General features: G+C 51.3%; 1 protein-coding gene across 8 annotated transcripts in view; it reads left to right on the top strand.

Annotated features, from left to right (window-relative positions):
- PAX2 (paired box 2) overlaps positions 1-17,159 on the top strand; it is a 98,932-nt gene that overhangs the window by 7,520 nt on the left and 74,253 nt on the right. For 2 of the 8 annotated variants that reach the window (XM_063163651.1, XM_063163655.1), the window contains exons 1-3: positions 6,299-6,506; positions 10,269-10,437; positions 11,729-11,926. In XM_063163651.1, coding sequence (XP_063019721.1) covers positions 6,464-6,506; positions 10,269-10,437; positions 11,729-11,926 — 410 coding nt within the window. In that variant the 5' untranslated portion in view covers positions 6,299-6,463. Of the gene's footprint in view, positions 1-6,298; positions 6,507-10,268; positions 10,438-11,728; positions 11,927-17,159 lie in introns of those variants that run through there. The other 6 variants (XM_063163654.1, XM_063163656.1, XM_063163658.1 and 3 more) reach the window with 4 other exon arrangements.

Genomic DNA, 17,159 nt, shown 5'->3' on the forward strand with positions numbered 1-17,159 from the left:
ACAAAAAAAAAAAAAAAAAAGACATCTCCATCGTGGGGAGGGAGGAGGAGGCAGTAGAGGGGGCTCCCACGCCTCTACCCCAGAGGCAGCCCAGGGCAAAGCCAAGAGACAGCTGGGCCTTGCCAGTGGCTCAGTCTCCTATCACGAAAGAGGCAGGGTTCACATCTGGGCCAGTTCGTTTTTGGGTCAGAGGAGCAACACGAAACCCCCTGCCCTCACCCCCGCTCCGCCGCTCCGGGGCAAAGAAATGAGCAGGCAAAGACCAGAGGGGCTCTGGGACTGCGGGACAGACAAACGGAGAGATGAGTGGCAGGAGTTTGTAGTGAGCGGGCGAAGCCGGCCCGGGGAGGCCGCCTGGACGGGAACCAGCTCTGGGGACCCCACTTGCAGCGGGGGCTCCTCCAGCCCGCGCTGGGTGCGATGTTCGGGTCAGGGACGGACCGAGAGCCGAGCTCGGTGCTGGGAGCCGTGTGTCCGCTGCCCGCCGGCCTGCTTAGGGTGGGAAGGGGCAGGCTGGGGCGGGCTGTGCTGAGGCCGCCCCTGTCTCCATATGTCTATGGCCCGGGAGGCTTGGAGAGTCGCCCCAACTCCGGCCGTCCCGGTGCGCTGAGAGGCGGCTTTGTTGCAGAAGTGTCTCTTCACATTGTTGGCTCTCCTCCCCCCCTCCACTCTTTCCTTTTTTTTTTTTTATTTTTTTTATTCTTTTTTTCCCCCTTTCCTTTTTTTTTCTTTTTTTCTTTTTTTTTTTTCCCCTCAATGAGGCTGCAAAAGGTCTTCGGCTTGTCTCGTTTTTGTGGCAAACGCTCTCTTGTAAAGAGGAGAGGTTAAAGTGTCGGTGACTGAATAAAGAGCAGCACACGTGGGCTATTACCATTCAGGGCAAACAAATGCAGAGAAGGGAAAAGCCAGCAGCAGGCAGGGCGAGGGGGGAGCGCAGCCCCCGGTACACACACGCACCCGCCCCGCTGGCAGGGCCCGGCCGCCGGCCTCCGCGCGGCCCCGGCGTCCCCCAGACATGCAACCCACCCATGGCTCACAAAAGAGCTAGAGAAAGAGAGAGGGGGAGACATGAGGGGGTCTTAGATGGGAAAAAAAAGAAAGTAGCTTTAGGGGGAATGTGCTGTGGAGTGTGAAATTGCAGCCCGTGGTGCTCCATATTGTACCAGAAGCTCTCCAAAAACTCATCCTCCAACGTGACCAGAGGTGCTTAGAGGGGGAGAAAGAGGGAGAGGGGAAGAGGGGCTCGGAGACACAGGGGGAGGGGAAGGATGGGGGTCTTTTATTCTTTTCGCGCCCTCTTTCTTACTTCGTTTAAAACCTAAACTTTATGTTTATTTGCTAAGCTCGACCACCAAGAGCAATCGCGGCTCTTCTGGGCAGAGCGGCTGGGGGGCACGGGGAGGAGCAGCCGGACGCTGGCTGCCTCCCCCCGCCCTGCCGGGCCCGACGCACCCTTCGGAAATCTCCCGCAGCTTCGGCCCTGTTTCCATGTCTCCACGCTACTGCTGGCGCCTCCGCCCTGCCCCATCAGCCGCTCCCCTCCGGTATGATCAGACCACAGCACCCATACAGCGAAGATGTGCGTACCCCTTCCATCTGGGTGCTCGCTGGCGAGAGGCAGCGAGAAATCTCAGGCCAGAATCATCCTCTCCTCAGACAAAGCACCCAAAAAGTCGTCCAGGAATGTTTTTTCAAAGCGTCCCCTTCCTTGAAGATCTCTCTGACACACGCATACCGACTACTTCCCTTAAATGCTCACATCTTTGGGCAGGGAAGATGTGTTATAATTTTTTTCCTCTATCTTTTTGCAGACAGGGATTTCGCCACTGACTTTCTCAGGGTGAGAGTTAACTTAGTTGACGCAGAAACTATGTGTCACAAAAACACACCTAGACGGTCAGTGTAGATTTATTCTGTGAATTCTTAAATGTGATGTTGAGAATATTAAGGGTTGAGCTAAATCCCCTCCAAACTACCAACATTTAGGCTGTAAGCGTTAGCGCACTTGACAAGAGGAAGAAGGCAGACAGGGTGTGGAGCCGAGAACTTAGCGGCATCTCCATGGGGTAAATCCAACAAGTTCTACCTCTGCAGCACACCGTCCTGCATCCTGTGGCCATAGGTTTAGCTGTTTTCCAGCATAAGTGGCTACAGACAACCCGTAGAAACCAGGGAGCCAACGTGGGCGCAAGCCCTGGCCCTGGAGCCAACTGCGGTGGCAGGCACAAGCGCTTGCTCCAGGCCTGGGCCCTCCGAGGGGCTCCCCCCTCCGCCCGACCCCTATTGTTGTGGGCACGGCGCCCTTCCCGAGCCGAGAGAGGAGCAGGGGGAGCAGTTTCCGAGAGCAGCGCCTGTGGAAGCGGGCTCCCAGGGACGGCAGGCTAGGGAAGCCAAGGCGGCTCGGGAGAACTCCAATGACTTCGAAGGGAAGCTGACAGGACCCTCGAGGTTATGTGTATTGGAACCAAGGGTGGGAAACAGGATCAATGGAGAAGATTTCGACTTGATCAGATGGAGAAAGCCGGCTAATGAAGCAGATCGAAAGATGGCTATCATTGTAACTCCCCCAAAAGTTTATTTTTCTTGAAATTTCCGCAGAGAGGCGGCCGTCTCTTTTGAAGTGTAAATGTTTCTAGCTCGGGGGAAGGCGGGCGGGGGGGAAGGCTGGGTTAGAGAAGAAGGGGGAGATCCTCAGATTCTCTTTGAGAAAAAGAAATAAAAGCAGGAGATAAAAAAAAGGAAAACCAAGGCAAAGCAAAGCAAAGAGATTAGAAAAAAAGGAAATATTAATCTAAAGTGGGAGAGGGAAATAAGCACACAGGGCTCGTGAAGTGGAATAGATGGGAAGCCCTGGGAGTGGAAAGAGGCCCGTGGTGTTGGCCTCGCCCAGTCCCTCAGGGCACACGGCAGTGCCTGGGGGCGCGCAGACAGCTCGGTATTTTTAATTCTGGTTGGCAGAAATTGTTCAGTAGATTTAAATGTTGACAAAGCAACACTTCTAGGAAGTCTACTGTGGGAAGGGGTACCAGGTAATATTTTGTCATGTGTGGTGGGGGAAGGGGACAGCAAGTGGAGAGCCTTCCCTTCCCTTCCCTTCCCTTCCCTTCCCTTCCCTTCCCTTCCCTTCCCTTCCCTTCCCTTCCCTTCCCTTCCCTTCCCTTCCCTTCCCTTCCCTTCCCTTCCCTTCCCTTCCCTTCCCTTCCCTTCCCTTCCCTTCCCTTCCCTTCCCTTCCCTTCCCTTCCCTTCCCTTTCAGAAAGCCGTCTTGTTCCACCAGGCTCAGGGCTCCCCGGTTTACTCGGGTTACCTCCCTGAGTGGGATTCAGGCTTCGTGTCGCACAGTGCTCATTTTTTGTATTTCTCGAGTCTGCTATTCCTGTCTTTCTTCTCAGTGATATGGGAAAATAGTGAAGAAACTAAGGCAAAATACATTATCGGGAAGAGGTTTGAGATTCGCCGGCTGCCCCAGACCACCACCAAGTTATCTCCTCACTGTGCAATCGTCAACTCCAAAGGCTCGGAGCATCTCTGAGAGAGGGTCCATGAACTCACCAAGTGTTAGTGCAGGCGCAGGGAGCTCCTTTCCACCCGGCATTGCCGGGGGCTCCTGCCCGCACCTCCCGCTCTGCCTTCGGCTCGGCTGAGCGCCTGAGCGCGGGGCAGTGGGGGCTGCCTGGGGCGGAAGGGAGCAAGGCCGGGGGTGACTGCTGGAGGACCAGAAGCGACCTAGACCGGTCGGTGACGGAGAGTTGTGACAGGGCCGTTTCCAGCCACGGGCAGCGCGGGAGGCGCCGAGCGGCGGGAGGGGTTCCCGGCAGCGGCGATAAGCGGGCTCCCGGCCCCGCCGTGACCAGGAGACTCAGCTGCCGAGGGGACTCGACAGCCACCGTTGTCTCACCGACAGACGCGCAGGGGCCGTGCCGTGCCGGGCCGTGCCGGGCCGTGCCGTGCCGGGCCGTGCCGTGCCGGGCCGTGCCGTGCCGTGCCGGGCCGTGCCGAGCCGGGCCGTGCCGGGGATCCCGGCGGGATGGCGGTGGCCCGGGCCCGCCGCCGGCTCCTCTCCGCTCCGCCAAGCGACCGGAGGGCTCCATCTAGAGGCCGCCGTGGGCAGCGCCGCCGCCCGCACCTGAGCCCGGCCGCCCCTCAGGCGCTGCGCGGGGCGGTCCCGCCGGGCCGGGCCGGGCCGGGCCGGGCCGGGCCGGGCCTTAGCGCTGCTGAGGGCCCTGGCGGCTGGGCGAGCTGCGGCCCGCGGTCAGAGCCGCGGGGAGCGGGGCGGCCCGGCCCGGCCCGGCAGCGGGGCAGCCCGCGGGAAGCGGCGGCCCTCAGTTTGGCGCTCGGCGGGAGCTGCCCGGGAGAGACGGAGCCGTGCCTCTGCCTCCGCCGGGCGGGCGGCAGCGCAGATCCCGAGCGGGCAGGGCAGAGCCCCAGTCCCGTGGAAAGTCCACCCTGTGCTGGAGCTGCTGGCAGAGCCGGGCAGGGCCGCCTCAGCCGCGCCTGCCCGCAGCTCAAACCCGCAGTCACCGAGGACTCACTTCCATGTAATCCCCGTGGCATAACAAAAAAATTTCTTTTCCAAATCATCCCTTGTTTTGCACACAAGGGAAAGAGAGAGAGGAGAGAGAAAGATAAAACATCAGCTGAAGTGCCAAAATGATTTATGAGACAGTGAAAAATATTTCATAAAGATCTCTCAGACATTCTTTACTTAAAGCGGTTAGGGAAAAAAAAGCGGGGGGGGGAGCGGTTTTGTGACAGATAAGCAGAGGGATGGGGAAGAATGAAGGAAGAAAAGAGAAGGAGGTATATTTCAGGTGATGGCAAACTCTCAAGTCTGAAAATCAAAACTGAGCTCACAGCAATTTCTGTCTTGCCTTTTTGCCCCTGGTTATTACCCTAAGAAGGTGTCTCTTACTTGCTCCATATTTCTCTGTTAAGTCAAAGCCATGTCTATTTTAGCAGTAATAAACTGCTACAATAAGAAGACTTATTTGTAAAATAATTTAAATAATTTTAAAATCCCACTCTAACATAAAAAAAAATTGAGAGAGAGGGAGAGAAGCAGCAGAGATGTGGAAAGTGTGAGGTTGGATTTGCTGTTATTTCCCCAAATGTATGTGAGGGGAAACTTTGCAATGACTGAAACGGGCCTAATCTCTTGGTTTGAATTGATGCGAGAAGCTTCCTTGCTCTTTCGTTCTGCCTCGTTCTTTCTTTCTCTCTGTCTGGTTTCTATTTATATTTCTTTCTTTTCCTTCTTTATACATTCCTCTCTTTCTGTCTCTCTCCTTTTTCTTTTCCTCCTTCTCTCCCCCTCACCTCCTTTCTTTCTTTCTTTCTCCCACACTAAGCCGCACACCACGGAAGCCTTGATGTGTATCGAATCCCCCTCCTGTCCCGCTTTACACCGAGTAAGTCTCCGGTAAAAAAACGCGGAGCGTGAGAAGGGAGGTGAAACTAGCAAGGCGTGTGTGCTTGTGTTAAATAAGGGAGTTAAGGATCCTGGGCCGCAAGTGACAACAAAGCGGGGCTCCCGTCCGTTCCCGGGGCCGGGCAGGGGCGCCGCCGCCCCGCACACGCACGGCCCGGGGCGCTCCGGAGCGAGCGGCCGGGGCTCTCCCGCCGCCGGTCCCGCAGGCGAGGCCCCCCCCGCGCCGAGCGCCGCCGGCCCGGCCCTCCTCTCTCTCCTCTCCTCTCCTCTCCCCTCTCCTCTCCTCTCCTCTCCTGGCCGCGCTCGGCTCGGCGCGCTGGCGAATCAGAGAGTGTCGGAATCTATTGCCTTTGTCTGACAAGTCATCCATCTCCGGGGAGGCGGGCGGGGGGCTGAGGGCGCTGCGGCTTTTAGAGAGACACACACCGGGAGCGGAGGCTCCAGTCTCCGGCCCCGGCTTCTCGCAAGCACTTCCCACCTCGGGCGAAAGTCCGCCGGGCGCCGGATCCGCCGCCCGGCCGAGAGGAGGGGTCGCGCCCGCCCGCCGCTCGCCGCTTTCCCGGGGATTGCTACTCTGCTCTGAACTTAAATGAACTAGCCCCGGACCGCGGGAGGAGGAGGAGGGAGAGCCGCGTCCTCCTGCGCCTTCAGCCGCCTGGCCGCCGGCCGCACCTTGCTCCGGCACCCACTCCCCGCCGCCGGGGATGCTCTGAGCCCTCCCAGCCATGACACCCACCTGCCCCCCGGCGCCGCCAGTCCCTCGCTCCCACGGACTCTGCTGACTCCCCCAAGGCCGGCGCAGCCCTCCCGCCCCCCGGAAAGTACTTCGCTGCCCGCTCCGCCGGGCCGGGGGCCCAGCGCATCCCGCCGCTCCCCTCCTCTCCTCTCCTCTCCTCGTGTGCTTTTTTGTTTTGTTTTGTTTTGTTTCTTTTTTTTTTTTTTTTTTTTCATTTTTTTTCTCCCCTAAGTCTTGAAGTTGAGTTTTAGAGGCGACACGGCGGCTTCAGCCGATTTCTTCCCCTTCCTTTGCCTCCCCATGGATATGCACTGCAAAGCAGACCCCTTCTCAGCAATGCACCGTGAGTACTGGAGCCCGGCTCCTTCCGCTGCTGTCCCTTTCTCATCCTTTCATTCCTCCTTCCCCAGCCATCCTTCCTCACCTGATCCTCCTCCAGGTCCACCTTTTCACCCTGGCCGATGGCCGGGCTTAGAGAGGCGTTCAGGAGGCAGGACGGAGGCTGCCGGCCCGAGCAGCAGAGCAAGGATGCCGGGCAGCCCCGAGCCGAGGGGAGCAGAGCTCCGTGCCGGCAGCGGGGCGGGGGCCAGCACCCCCAGTCCGAGGGCAGGGGTCTGAGCGCTGCCGTGCCTGCGCTGCGTGCCCTGAGCGCGCCATGGAAAGCCCCCTCCGAACCGGAGCTATGCTCTGCAAATACACTTTCCCCATCGCCCCTCAGACAACAAGAGTTTATTCTGACTCACTCGTGCCAGCCCCCGGGACGGGCCCTTTCCCTGTCCGTGCCCAGCCGGGCCGGGACTCCCCGCAACGCTCCGCGGCTTTAACCCCCCAGATTTCCCCGCGATGCGATGCTCTTTGCTTTGATTTTGGATTTCGGTGGCAGACAGGGAAGACGCCAGTTTCGAATTAATGGCGGGTTAGTCGGTGCCTGTTCTGTGAGTCGTTTTCGTTGGGCGAAAGGTTGGACTGCGGGAAAATATAGGACAATTGTATGGCAGGGAGACGAAATGGCTCTGGAGGCTCCCAAGAAGTCACGATCCCTCCTAGTTTATTTACCAGATACCCGGTGTGAATTTTAAATACATTCCTGCTACAGAGGAAATGGCATTCGTGCTACATTTTCAATTTTAAAAGCCTTTCTTAAGAGGGGGACGAAGGAACGTGAAAAGCCTCTTTTACCAGGGACTGTAACAAGGAATTTCCAGTGATTTTAATTAAACCGCAGGAGAGACAATAATTCCGAGATTTAAATTGAAGAAGAAAAAATACAAACAGAAAGCCGAGATTGAGAGTATGTTGAGTCAGGAAATGAATAATTAAGAGTAATTTGTAACTTTTGACACCGAAACTTTTGAGGACACGCCCTGCCCGCTGCATAAAACACAAATCGAAAAGATAGAAAATGGAAATGCTTGAACTTTAAAAAAATCCCGATTTTGCCTTGAGAAGGAAGGTGCAGAAATACAAATCTAAGATTAAATCCCCAAACGCGGATGTAGGTAATTGCCTTTCTGTTTCCTAATAACTGATTTCCAGAATACATTGCTCAAAATGTGAGGTTTGATTTCCAAAGAGCTTTAACAGCAAACACCCCGTGCTTTAGACATTATTTTTAGTTTTCAGCGGTGCGATCTGTTTCCAGACGCGATGTCAGTAATTCCAGCTCCAGTACGATCCGAAACATGTCAGCAGACCAAAGAGGCATTTCACTGTCGCTGATTTTTTAAAAACTCCAGGGAGATTCCCGACCAATTTTTGGCTTCCGATTAGGGGAAAAGAACACCAAATCTAAACAAAACAATAAGACCCCATCAACATTTGATTCGTTTCCTAAAGTGTATTTCTAGAGCTACAGACCTGGATATTATTAAGCAATTTAAAGAGATGCGGGCACAGGCTCTGACATACAGACAGCACACACGATCGGTACCACAGCGGCACGACTGAGCCTGTGCACACACAGATGCCGGCACTCACATGCAGACAAATGCACGTAAATATCTGACTGCTCTGATAGAAAGAATTTTAGAAAACCACGGGGCAGAACAAAACAAACTCGTGTGAAAAATATCCGGACTGCAATAATTTGAATTATTAATTTTTAATCTTTTTGCATCTGTTGCCCTTTAATACTTTGTAATGCGAGTTATAATAGGTGCTTTGAATTATTTATCGTGGAGTTGCCGAAGAAATTGCTATCTTGTAACTTTAGAGGCAACATGTGCAGAAGGGGTTCTGAACAAATGGAGGAATAACACAACAATATATACCCGCGGGTTTTAGTGGAAGAAGATAAATATCCCCCGTCCCCTCTGAAACCCTAAATATGTTTTTAAAAAGACTAACAAAAGAATGCAAAACATAACCCCGGTTCAGCGGGAAACGACGGGGAAGCCAGCCGGCGCCCCGGCCGGTGGGGCTGGGAGGGGATGTGTGAAGGTGTTACTGAAGGGGTGGGGGAGATGGGAAAAACTCTATTTGTACGAAAGGACTTGGATCGATCGCAGGGCAATGAGAGTTTCCACTAAGTTCAGAGCCAATAAGTCAGTGTCAGAAGCAGGAGAGAAAAAAAACCACAACGAAAATACAAACAGATCATTTTTCAGCAAACTGCAAAACGAACTAAGATCTCTTGGAGAGGAAAATACTGGAGGTTAGGGTTGTGTGAAAGGAAAGCTTTAATACAGAGTGCACTGCACAGCTATATCAGCTGGATATTCCGCTGCTCAGGTAGCAGCGCCAGCGAAGCTGTGCCGCCTGCGAGCGGGCATCTCCCCGTGCCCTGGCAACGGCGAGCTGCTCTCGGCTCGAACGCACACGTCTGATTCACGACCAACTGTCTTACTGCGTCCCAAAAGGAGATATTTCCCTTAATCCCCGCCACTCCGTTTCTCGTGTCCACTCTTAGCAGGTGCATACTTATTTTTTTTTCCCCCAAGTTATTTATAGAAATGGAGAAAGACAGATCGGGGGAAAAAAAAACCATCCTAGCAGTGCTATCTGAGCGAGAGCAGGTTTTTGCCTGAAAAGGGGGGAACAGAACAAAACGGAGAATTTAAATTCTCCATGAATTAGATTTGTACGGTGAAAAAAAAACAAAAAAACAAAAAACAAAAAACAAAAAACAAAAAACAAAACAAAACAACAAACCCAAACCCGAAACAGTACGGGTCTGTTATTTTATTTTTTCTGGATTTTTTTTTTCTGTAAACATCGAAACCTAATGAGAGAGAAAGTCTGCCTGTAAAGGAACACCAGCTGTGGGACTCAAAATATTTTTTTCTCTCTCTCCCTCCCTCCATTTTTTCCTTTTCTCTCTTTCTCTGTGAGTCCTTTCAACTCGCATCCCAAAATAACGGGATAGGACTGCTTGCATGGGAGACATGCCGCGGGGTGAGGGAGGGCGGAGTTCGCGAGGAACTGTAATTGACAACGTGATAGAAAATCCTGGAAAGAAAATGAGAGAAAAAGCCCAGGAGTAAAGAGAAAGGGGACTGCGGCAGAGTCCGCCCGGAGGTCGAGCTCTGGAGTTTGGGAGTGCATCTCTGCCTTGCTGTTTCCATGTTCGGCCCATCACAATGGCCGTGAGAATCCACCGCTCCGGCATCCCGATCGGGACCGCAGGACGAGAGCGGCTCGGGGAGGGAGGGTGGCGTGCGGGAAGGTGGAGAACAATCTTCCTCCGTCTCGGGAAAATTCATTCTGCCTTCCCTTTCCATTTTGCATCATTCCTCCTCTTCTTTCTTTCTTTCTTTCTTTCTTTCTTTCTTTCTTTCTTTCTTTCTTTCTTTCTTTCTTTCTTTCTTTCTTTCTTTCTTTCTTTCTTTCTTTCTTTCTTTCTTTCTTTCTTTCTTTCTTTCTTTCTTTCTCTAGCTCTTTCTCTCATTTTCTCATTCTCCCTGTTTTTAGCTCCTTTCTCTCCTTCTCCCTCTTTATCTTCTATCGCTTCCCCACGTCCTGTTGCCCACTCTCGACCCCCTGCCATCACCTCCATCCATTTGTAATGACTGGAGAATTTGCAGTGCGAGTGGTAAAGAATCCACGACTAACGGTGTGTTTCTGGTGTGCGTGGGTTGTTGTGTTTTTTTTATTTCTCTTTCCCCAGCAGGGCACGGGGGTGTGAACCAGCTCGGGGGGGTGTTTGTGAACGGCAGGCCCCTACCTGACGTGGTGAGACAAAGGATAGTGGAGCTGGCTCACCAGGGGGTGCGACCCTGTGACATTTCCAGGCAGCTGCGGGTCAGCCACGGTTGTGTCAGCAAGATCTTGGGCAGGTAAGGAAAGAGGCAGCTCCTTCCCCTCCCCTGAGACTGCAACGTTGCATCCCTTCCCCGCTCCAGTATGACCTTCCGCCCTTCCCGCGGCACCGGGCGCTCCCCGCCACGACCCCGAGCGGCCCCGGCACCTTCGCACAGTGGGAGCCCGCGGCCGAGCAGGGCCCCCTCCTCCAGCTGGCAAGGACGTGTTTCTCCCCCGCCTCCCCCCTTCCCTCACCGGCGGTGTTTGAAAACTCCTGGGAGGACAAAATAATTCGAGAAGAGTGGGTGGGAGGGCGGAAAAGAGAAGGGACGGGAGAAACAAAACGAAAGAACGACCAAAAATCCCCAATCCATCAGGAACAAAAAAAAAAAAAAAAAATCCTAACTCACAACAAGCCGTAAGCAGCCTTACCAAATACACGGGTAAATAAACAAACAACGGGGCAAACAAATAAATAAATAAAAGCCCGCGGTAACCGATCACCGCCAAATGAGGTGTGCAATATCCCCAGGGGCTGCTCGGGCAGAGCCCGGGCCCGGGGCCGCCGCTCGGCTGCGGAGCGCTGTGACAGGCGGCAGTGCCCCAGCCGCCCGTGCGAGGGCCGGCACAGAAACGCTGCGGCCAGCGGAGCTCACGGACAGCGGGGCGCGGGCTGGCGCTGCCCGCTACCAGCACCCGCTTTAGAGGCACCCCGGGGCCGGGATAAACCCTTCTCCTGCATCCGCAGCCCGGCCAGCGCCCCGATTCGGAGCGGCCGGCCCGGAGATGCAGGCGGGGGAGTGCGAGCCCGCCACTGCCCGCTCCCCACGCCCCCTTCCCGGCCCGATCCCGCGTTCGGCGGCCTTAACCTCCGCACGGCTGCAGCGGCGAGAGGGTTTCTGTTTAATTTCCCGACCCCAGGGCCTAAAAGAAGTGTGTGCACGTAAAGCGGGGGAAGAGGGAGGCAGCGCTCCTCGCTTCTAGCATACACACACACATACCAAAAAAAAAAAAAAAAAAAAAAATTAAAAAAAGGTGGGGGGAAAGAGAAAAAAATCAAAAAAAAAAAAAAAAAAAAAAAAAAAAAAAAAAAAAAAAAGGAGAGCGAGCCCTAGAGAGACGAAGGGATTGCCTTAGCCCCAGGTCGTGCCGCCTGGCGCCTCGTGGAGCGGCGATATGCAGCGCCCGAGCGGCCACGGCCCGAGGCCGCGCACCCGCGGGCCGAAACCGAGGTGGGGCATGGGGCAGGGGTCCGCGGGGCGCTCTGGGGGCCACTGGGGCTCTGGGTGCTCGAGGATGGCAGGGCACTGACCATCTTTTGTGCAGGTATTACGAGACGGGAAGCATCAAGCCCGGCGTGATCGGAGGCTCCAAACCCAAAGTGGCCACCCCCAAAGTAGTGGATAAAATCGCCGAGTACAAAAGACAAAACCCGACAATGTTCGCCTGGGAGATCCGGGACAGGTTATTGGCCGAGGGCATCTGCGACAACGACACGGTCCCCAGCGTCTCCTCCATAAACAGGTAAGAGCAACCCCGCAGCTCGCGGCCCAGTCGCATCTTTACGGCCCCATAAAACCCCTTCCAACTGCAGGGACGGCCTAATCCTTCCTCAGTCAGGGTAGATCCAGCCTTCTCCCGTCCCCTGTCCGCAGCGGGACCCGTGGGCATAGCCCGCCAGTCCCCGGCCCTGTCCAGCGGGCGCTCCCTGGCTTCGCCGTGACCTCCGAGCCCAGCTCCGGGCAGCGGGACGGAAAGCAGCGGGACGGAAAGCAGCTGCCCGTTCCCGCAGCAGCCGCCCCGAGCAGCGGGAGCGCGGATCCGGGCCGGGGCTCACGGCGGCAGGGCCGCAGCTTGTGCCCGCTGCCCGGGCCGGGGGCAGCCGGGGGCCGGGGCAGCGCTGCTGCCAGAGCAGCTGGGCTCCCGCCGAGCAGCCCGGCACTGCCGCAACGTTTGGGTGCTCTTCAGGCTGGAGGGGTGACGGGCTGCGCAGCCGGGGTTTCCCGTGTCTCTCAAACACCCCTACAGGGGTGCAGATGACCTCCAGCCCTGCCAGGGTACTAGAACTCTGAGCCGAAAGGCTGCCGTCATCTTCTGCCAAGCCGGGCTCAGAGCCGCGACCCGCTGGGCGCGGGAGGAAGGATTGCCTTGCACCCACTCCCCCGGCTCACTCCCCATCGATAGCCTGAGGGAACGGCTAAATTCGCCGGGCGGTTCTCTACCCGGCTGGGGAGCGCTGCTCTCCGCGGTCCCTGTGGCCCGACTCGGTCTGATCCCTGATCTCGCAGAAGGCTGGGCAGCAGCAGAATCGATTTCGCACTAGCAAACCATTTGCCCCCCTCCTCCTGCCTCATTTTCTCCCCCGGCTACTAGGGTGCAGATTTTGTTGATTTTGTTCTTGGAGGGACTCAGATTTGGTCTCAGGTTTGAGGTGACAAAAATAACTATATGACAGGCAAAAAAAAAAATCAGGATCGATGCAGGAAAAAAGGAATAGATGTAATCAAGTACTGACAGACGTCAAAGCATTCAGACGGCTCACATGCCTGCGCGTTCAAACACAACGTACATCAGATCTTCACACTTTGGCAACACAACACTCTTGTGCACACAGTAAAAGTAATGACACCGTTTTAGTGTTATGTATGTACAGATACCCTGACTGTGCCCACAGAAATACAACCTCTAGAAACAGAGTAATGCAAAGATATTTGCAAAAGGTACATACATAGGCATGAAATACCTCACCAACAGAGTAAAAATACATGAAATTTTGGATGCAATTCCAAATGTATGGGTCTTCCCAGCCAAATAAATATACACAGTGTATGTGTAAATAAGCATGCAGGCTTTTTAGTGTCTACATAGATAAAATGCACAAACCAGTATACTGGCCTTTTTGATATATAACAAATTTAGCCAGATTAAAAAAACCAAAACCAAAACCTGGTGTATTTATAGCAAGGGAAGCAAAAAATAAATAGCAAGGAAAGCACAGTGGTATTTTTTTGTCTTGCACTTTTCATGGCAGATTTATCAAAATATGTCTAATAACTCAGACTGTGTATTTCCAAATCTGGCATCCTATATAAATGGGTTTTAATATTTTGCAAATGATATGGAATTATCCCAAATCATCTTGAAAACAGCAGGTAGAATTAGCTAGTGGAATGTACCTTGGCTAAGAAAGATTCCCTCAGACACACTGTCTCTGTAATATACTGCTAGGCTACCCTAGGAAATTATCCCTGTGTGTGCCATCTGTATTAAAATGGTTATTAAGTTATGAACAGGGTAACATAATACTGATCGGCTAATTATACACCCTCCTAAAAAACCTCCAGGTCTCTGTTACTCTCTCGGTCAGGTATTGAAATAATAACAGTTTGACATTCAGACACCTTACAAAGGCAGCTGTGGAAGGACAGACAGCTATACGTGTAAGGAACTGGGCGGGTGGCAGGGAAGTCCAGAGGAATGGCCATAGGCTCTTTGGAGAAACAGCATGTACAGACCCAACGTATATTTATACTTGAGCTAGCTTAAGGGATCTCAGCATCCAAAAGTCACTGAAGTCTCAGTCTCATGCTAGCTGGACCCTGTGCCTCACGTCTGGGTTGTGTTGTCCCAGGCAGAAAGCTGAGCACCAGATTTGGCTCCCACCATGCTACCAGTCTACGGCGGGGTTTGGGGAGTTTTGTACCTCAGTTTCCCCACACTGGAAATGAAAACTAATTTTTCTCAGAAGGAGGTGGAAACAGATGCCAGTTAGATTGTGCTTATAAAATACTTTGAGGACAAGTGTTTTGTAGCTACTAAGTATTATTATACTAGAGAAGCTCAGCTGTCACCCACCATGACAATGGTATTTGAGTGTGTAGTCCCCAAGGCTCAAGAGCATTTTAGCTTCATAAGATTGAGTTTTTCCCCATTCCTTTTAAAAATTCACACCAAACTTCCCACTGTTCACCTTTGTATGAAGCTCCTCAAAACTCACATCTGTGAGGAAGTGAGCCCATAACACAAGTCATAAAATTTGCAAGTCTGTCTTAGACAAGAACACGACAAGAACAGAGGAAAAATTGCAGTGAAATAGGAAATATTGAGTATATTAGCGCCCAATCCTAGTGCTGTGGAGAGTAGCGTGAGCTTCACCACTCCAGTGACTTTCATGACTCCAGCTCAGAGAACTCACAAAACACAAAGAAGCTCACAATTTAAATATACATTTTTCTCTCCCTCATTGTAAAAATTCACATAGAGAATCTGGACAGTTTCTTTGTAATAGCAAATCCCTTACCTGCAGTAAATTGTCATCTCTCTGATCACCAATCACAAATTGGAGTTAATCTAACACCTAGTCTCTGAGCAGCTTCAGAGAGATGACAATTTTAAAACCTAGCCATCAATAAATATCTGTCTTCTTACTTCTGCAAAATGTGGCATTTCCAGTACAAAATCTGGTTTTACCCAATGTCTAGAACAGTTAGAACTACATCCAGGAGCGTTTGAGCATCTTAAGGCAAATTAGCAATGCATTTGTGGAAAAAGAAGTTACCTATATCCCTAGATAGACTGTGAAAACTGTGCTTCAAAATGGAGATGTCCTTGTAGACAGAAAAAAATTACTTTTGGTTATTATAAGACTTTTTGAAAATTTATTAATTACGTTTTATTTTCTTTCTGAGAATTAGTCTAACATTAGTAAAGGTCTTTGGGTGAGAGACTACAGAACAACAGTTTCAATTCAGTTTTAAAATTCTCCCTTAAACACTTAAAATGTTTTTACGATTTTTTTTTAATTCTGTTTGCCTACATTGCCATGATCTGTCACTACTGCACTGAGACTAGTTGGGACAACATGTTATTTAGTTCTGAGTTATATCAAAAACTTTTTCATTCCAAACTCACGCAGACAAAGGGTAGATACAAGTTCTAGTGAAAAAAAACATGTCTTAACTACCCTGTAAAGATTCAGGAAAAAATACTAGAGTCTTCTGCTATACAGTAGATTTCTTTTAATTACGGGAAAAATCTAGGGAGTACATGAGTTCGTAAGCAAAGTGCACCAGAAATGACAGGATTGAGATCAGTTATCTCTGCGCTTTCCTGTTCCCTCTTCATACAATAAGCACTATGCAGCATATACCAATTGTGTATGTTTGGTATACACATAACATACATACAAACGTGTACATGTACATGTAAACTCACACACATATACACAGTGCATGTAATTGAGAAGCAGGCAAATGACAGAAGTGTTGATTCTTTGGTATGCAATTAATGTTTTAAATTGCTTGAGCACCTTGCTTCTTGAGCACTCTGCCAGCCCAAACTTTCCCATCTATCATATGACTATAAACCAGTTCTCTTTGGTCCTTTCAGGTTAGACTGTTTCAAGTGAATTTAGACACTGCTAAATTTAGATGCTCCTTGTGGCAGTCTCCTAAAAATGAACTTGGAGGCAGGTGCTAGTGAAAACTTTTCCTTTGTTTAGCAAATCATATAGTTCACCTAAGAACATAGGTTTCATGAGATGATAATCATCCCAGAGAAATTAGACAGTGCATGTTAGTAGGAACAGGAGGGAGCACGTCACGGAACACTTTCACAGTACTGCAAGTTATGCAATTGTTGTTTAAGCACTATTTCCTGCTTCTCTTAAATTAATGAAATATCTTGGATTAATGAATGAGGTCCAGAAAGGCAAAGCAAAACAACCTCCCCCTGATTTTCACCTCTATCCCAGTTCTTGGATGGCCAGGTTCAGTACTGGGAACTCCCAGTTCGTTCTTAGTCAACACATGTCAAAGGTAAAGCATTTCAGAGTTCAGTCAGTCTTCTGGTTACACTTTGGACCCTGAGTTCCTGAGAACAGACCTAACTGATACCCCATGGCAGAGAACAGAGTTTAGTTCATGTATTATCTCAATCAAACTGCTGGATGCTCTTTCGATCTTCTCTTAGGTATTGGGTACCAATTAATTTCTAGTGTTAAGCATATGGTTTAGGGAGATGTTTCCATTTTCACAATATAGCAATTGGCTAATGATGCCTAGTTAAAGTCTCCAGTAATGATGTGCTTTTAAAAATACATATGGAAAGACACATACATTGACTTGCGTTATAAGGACCAGTTTAACATACTTGTACATTGAAATATTATTGCGCATATGGCCAATTTCAGCGGCTGCAGACCGGCCTGTAGTTAGAGCAAAGAATGGCATATTCAAAGATCAGATTGCTCTTACCAGTTCTGACATTATTTTTCTGACTGATCTTAGGCAGGTCACACGGACTCCTTAGAAGGCTGTTTTGCCATCTGTAAAACAAAAATAACAGCTTTTAGTTACTTTTGTAAGACTCAGTATGATCTTGCACTAAAACTTTCCATTGAATAGAGTACATAACGATAAAAAGTTCAAAACTAGAGCTAGGTTGTTTTACATCAGCTGAGGCTTTAGCTCATGCAATTGAGGTAAATGTAACATTTCAAGACAATTATCTGCCAAGAAGCAGGCACATTAGGGCAGGAGCTGTGTTGTATGAAGAAATCAGTATTACGCAAACAGAGCTTTCTGAGCCACCCTCGCTAGCCACCAGCACTTGAGAAATCCCCAAAGGACATCCACCAAAGTCACTGTGAATCTCCTTGTTTTTCCTTCTCCCTGAACAAATCTGGAATTCTTGGAAGACAGGTATTGAGTCTAGGGAGAAGCTGTAAGAGTACAGAGTATCTCCAATGGCAGCTTAT

This window comes from Melospiza melodia, chromosome 9, assembly GCF_035770615.1.
Source record: "Melospiza melodia melodia isolate bMelMel2 chromosome 9, bMelMel2.pri, whole genome shotgun sequence".
NCBI lineage: Eukaryota > Metazoa > Chordata > Aves > Passeriformes > Passerellidae > Melospiza > Melospiza melodia.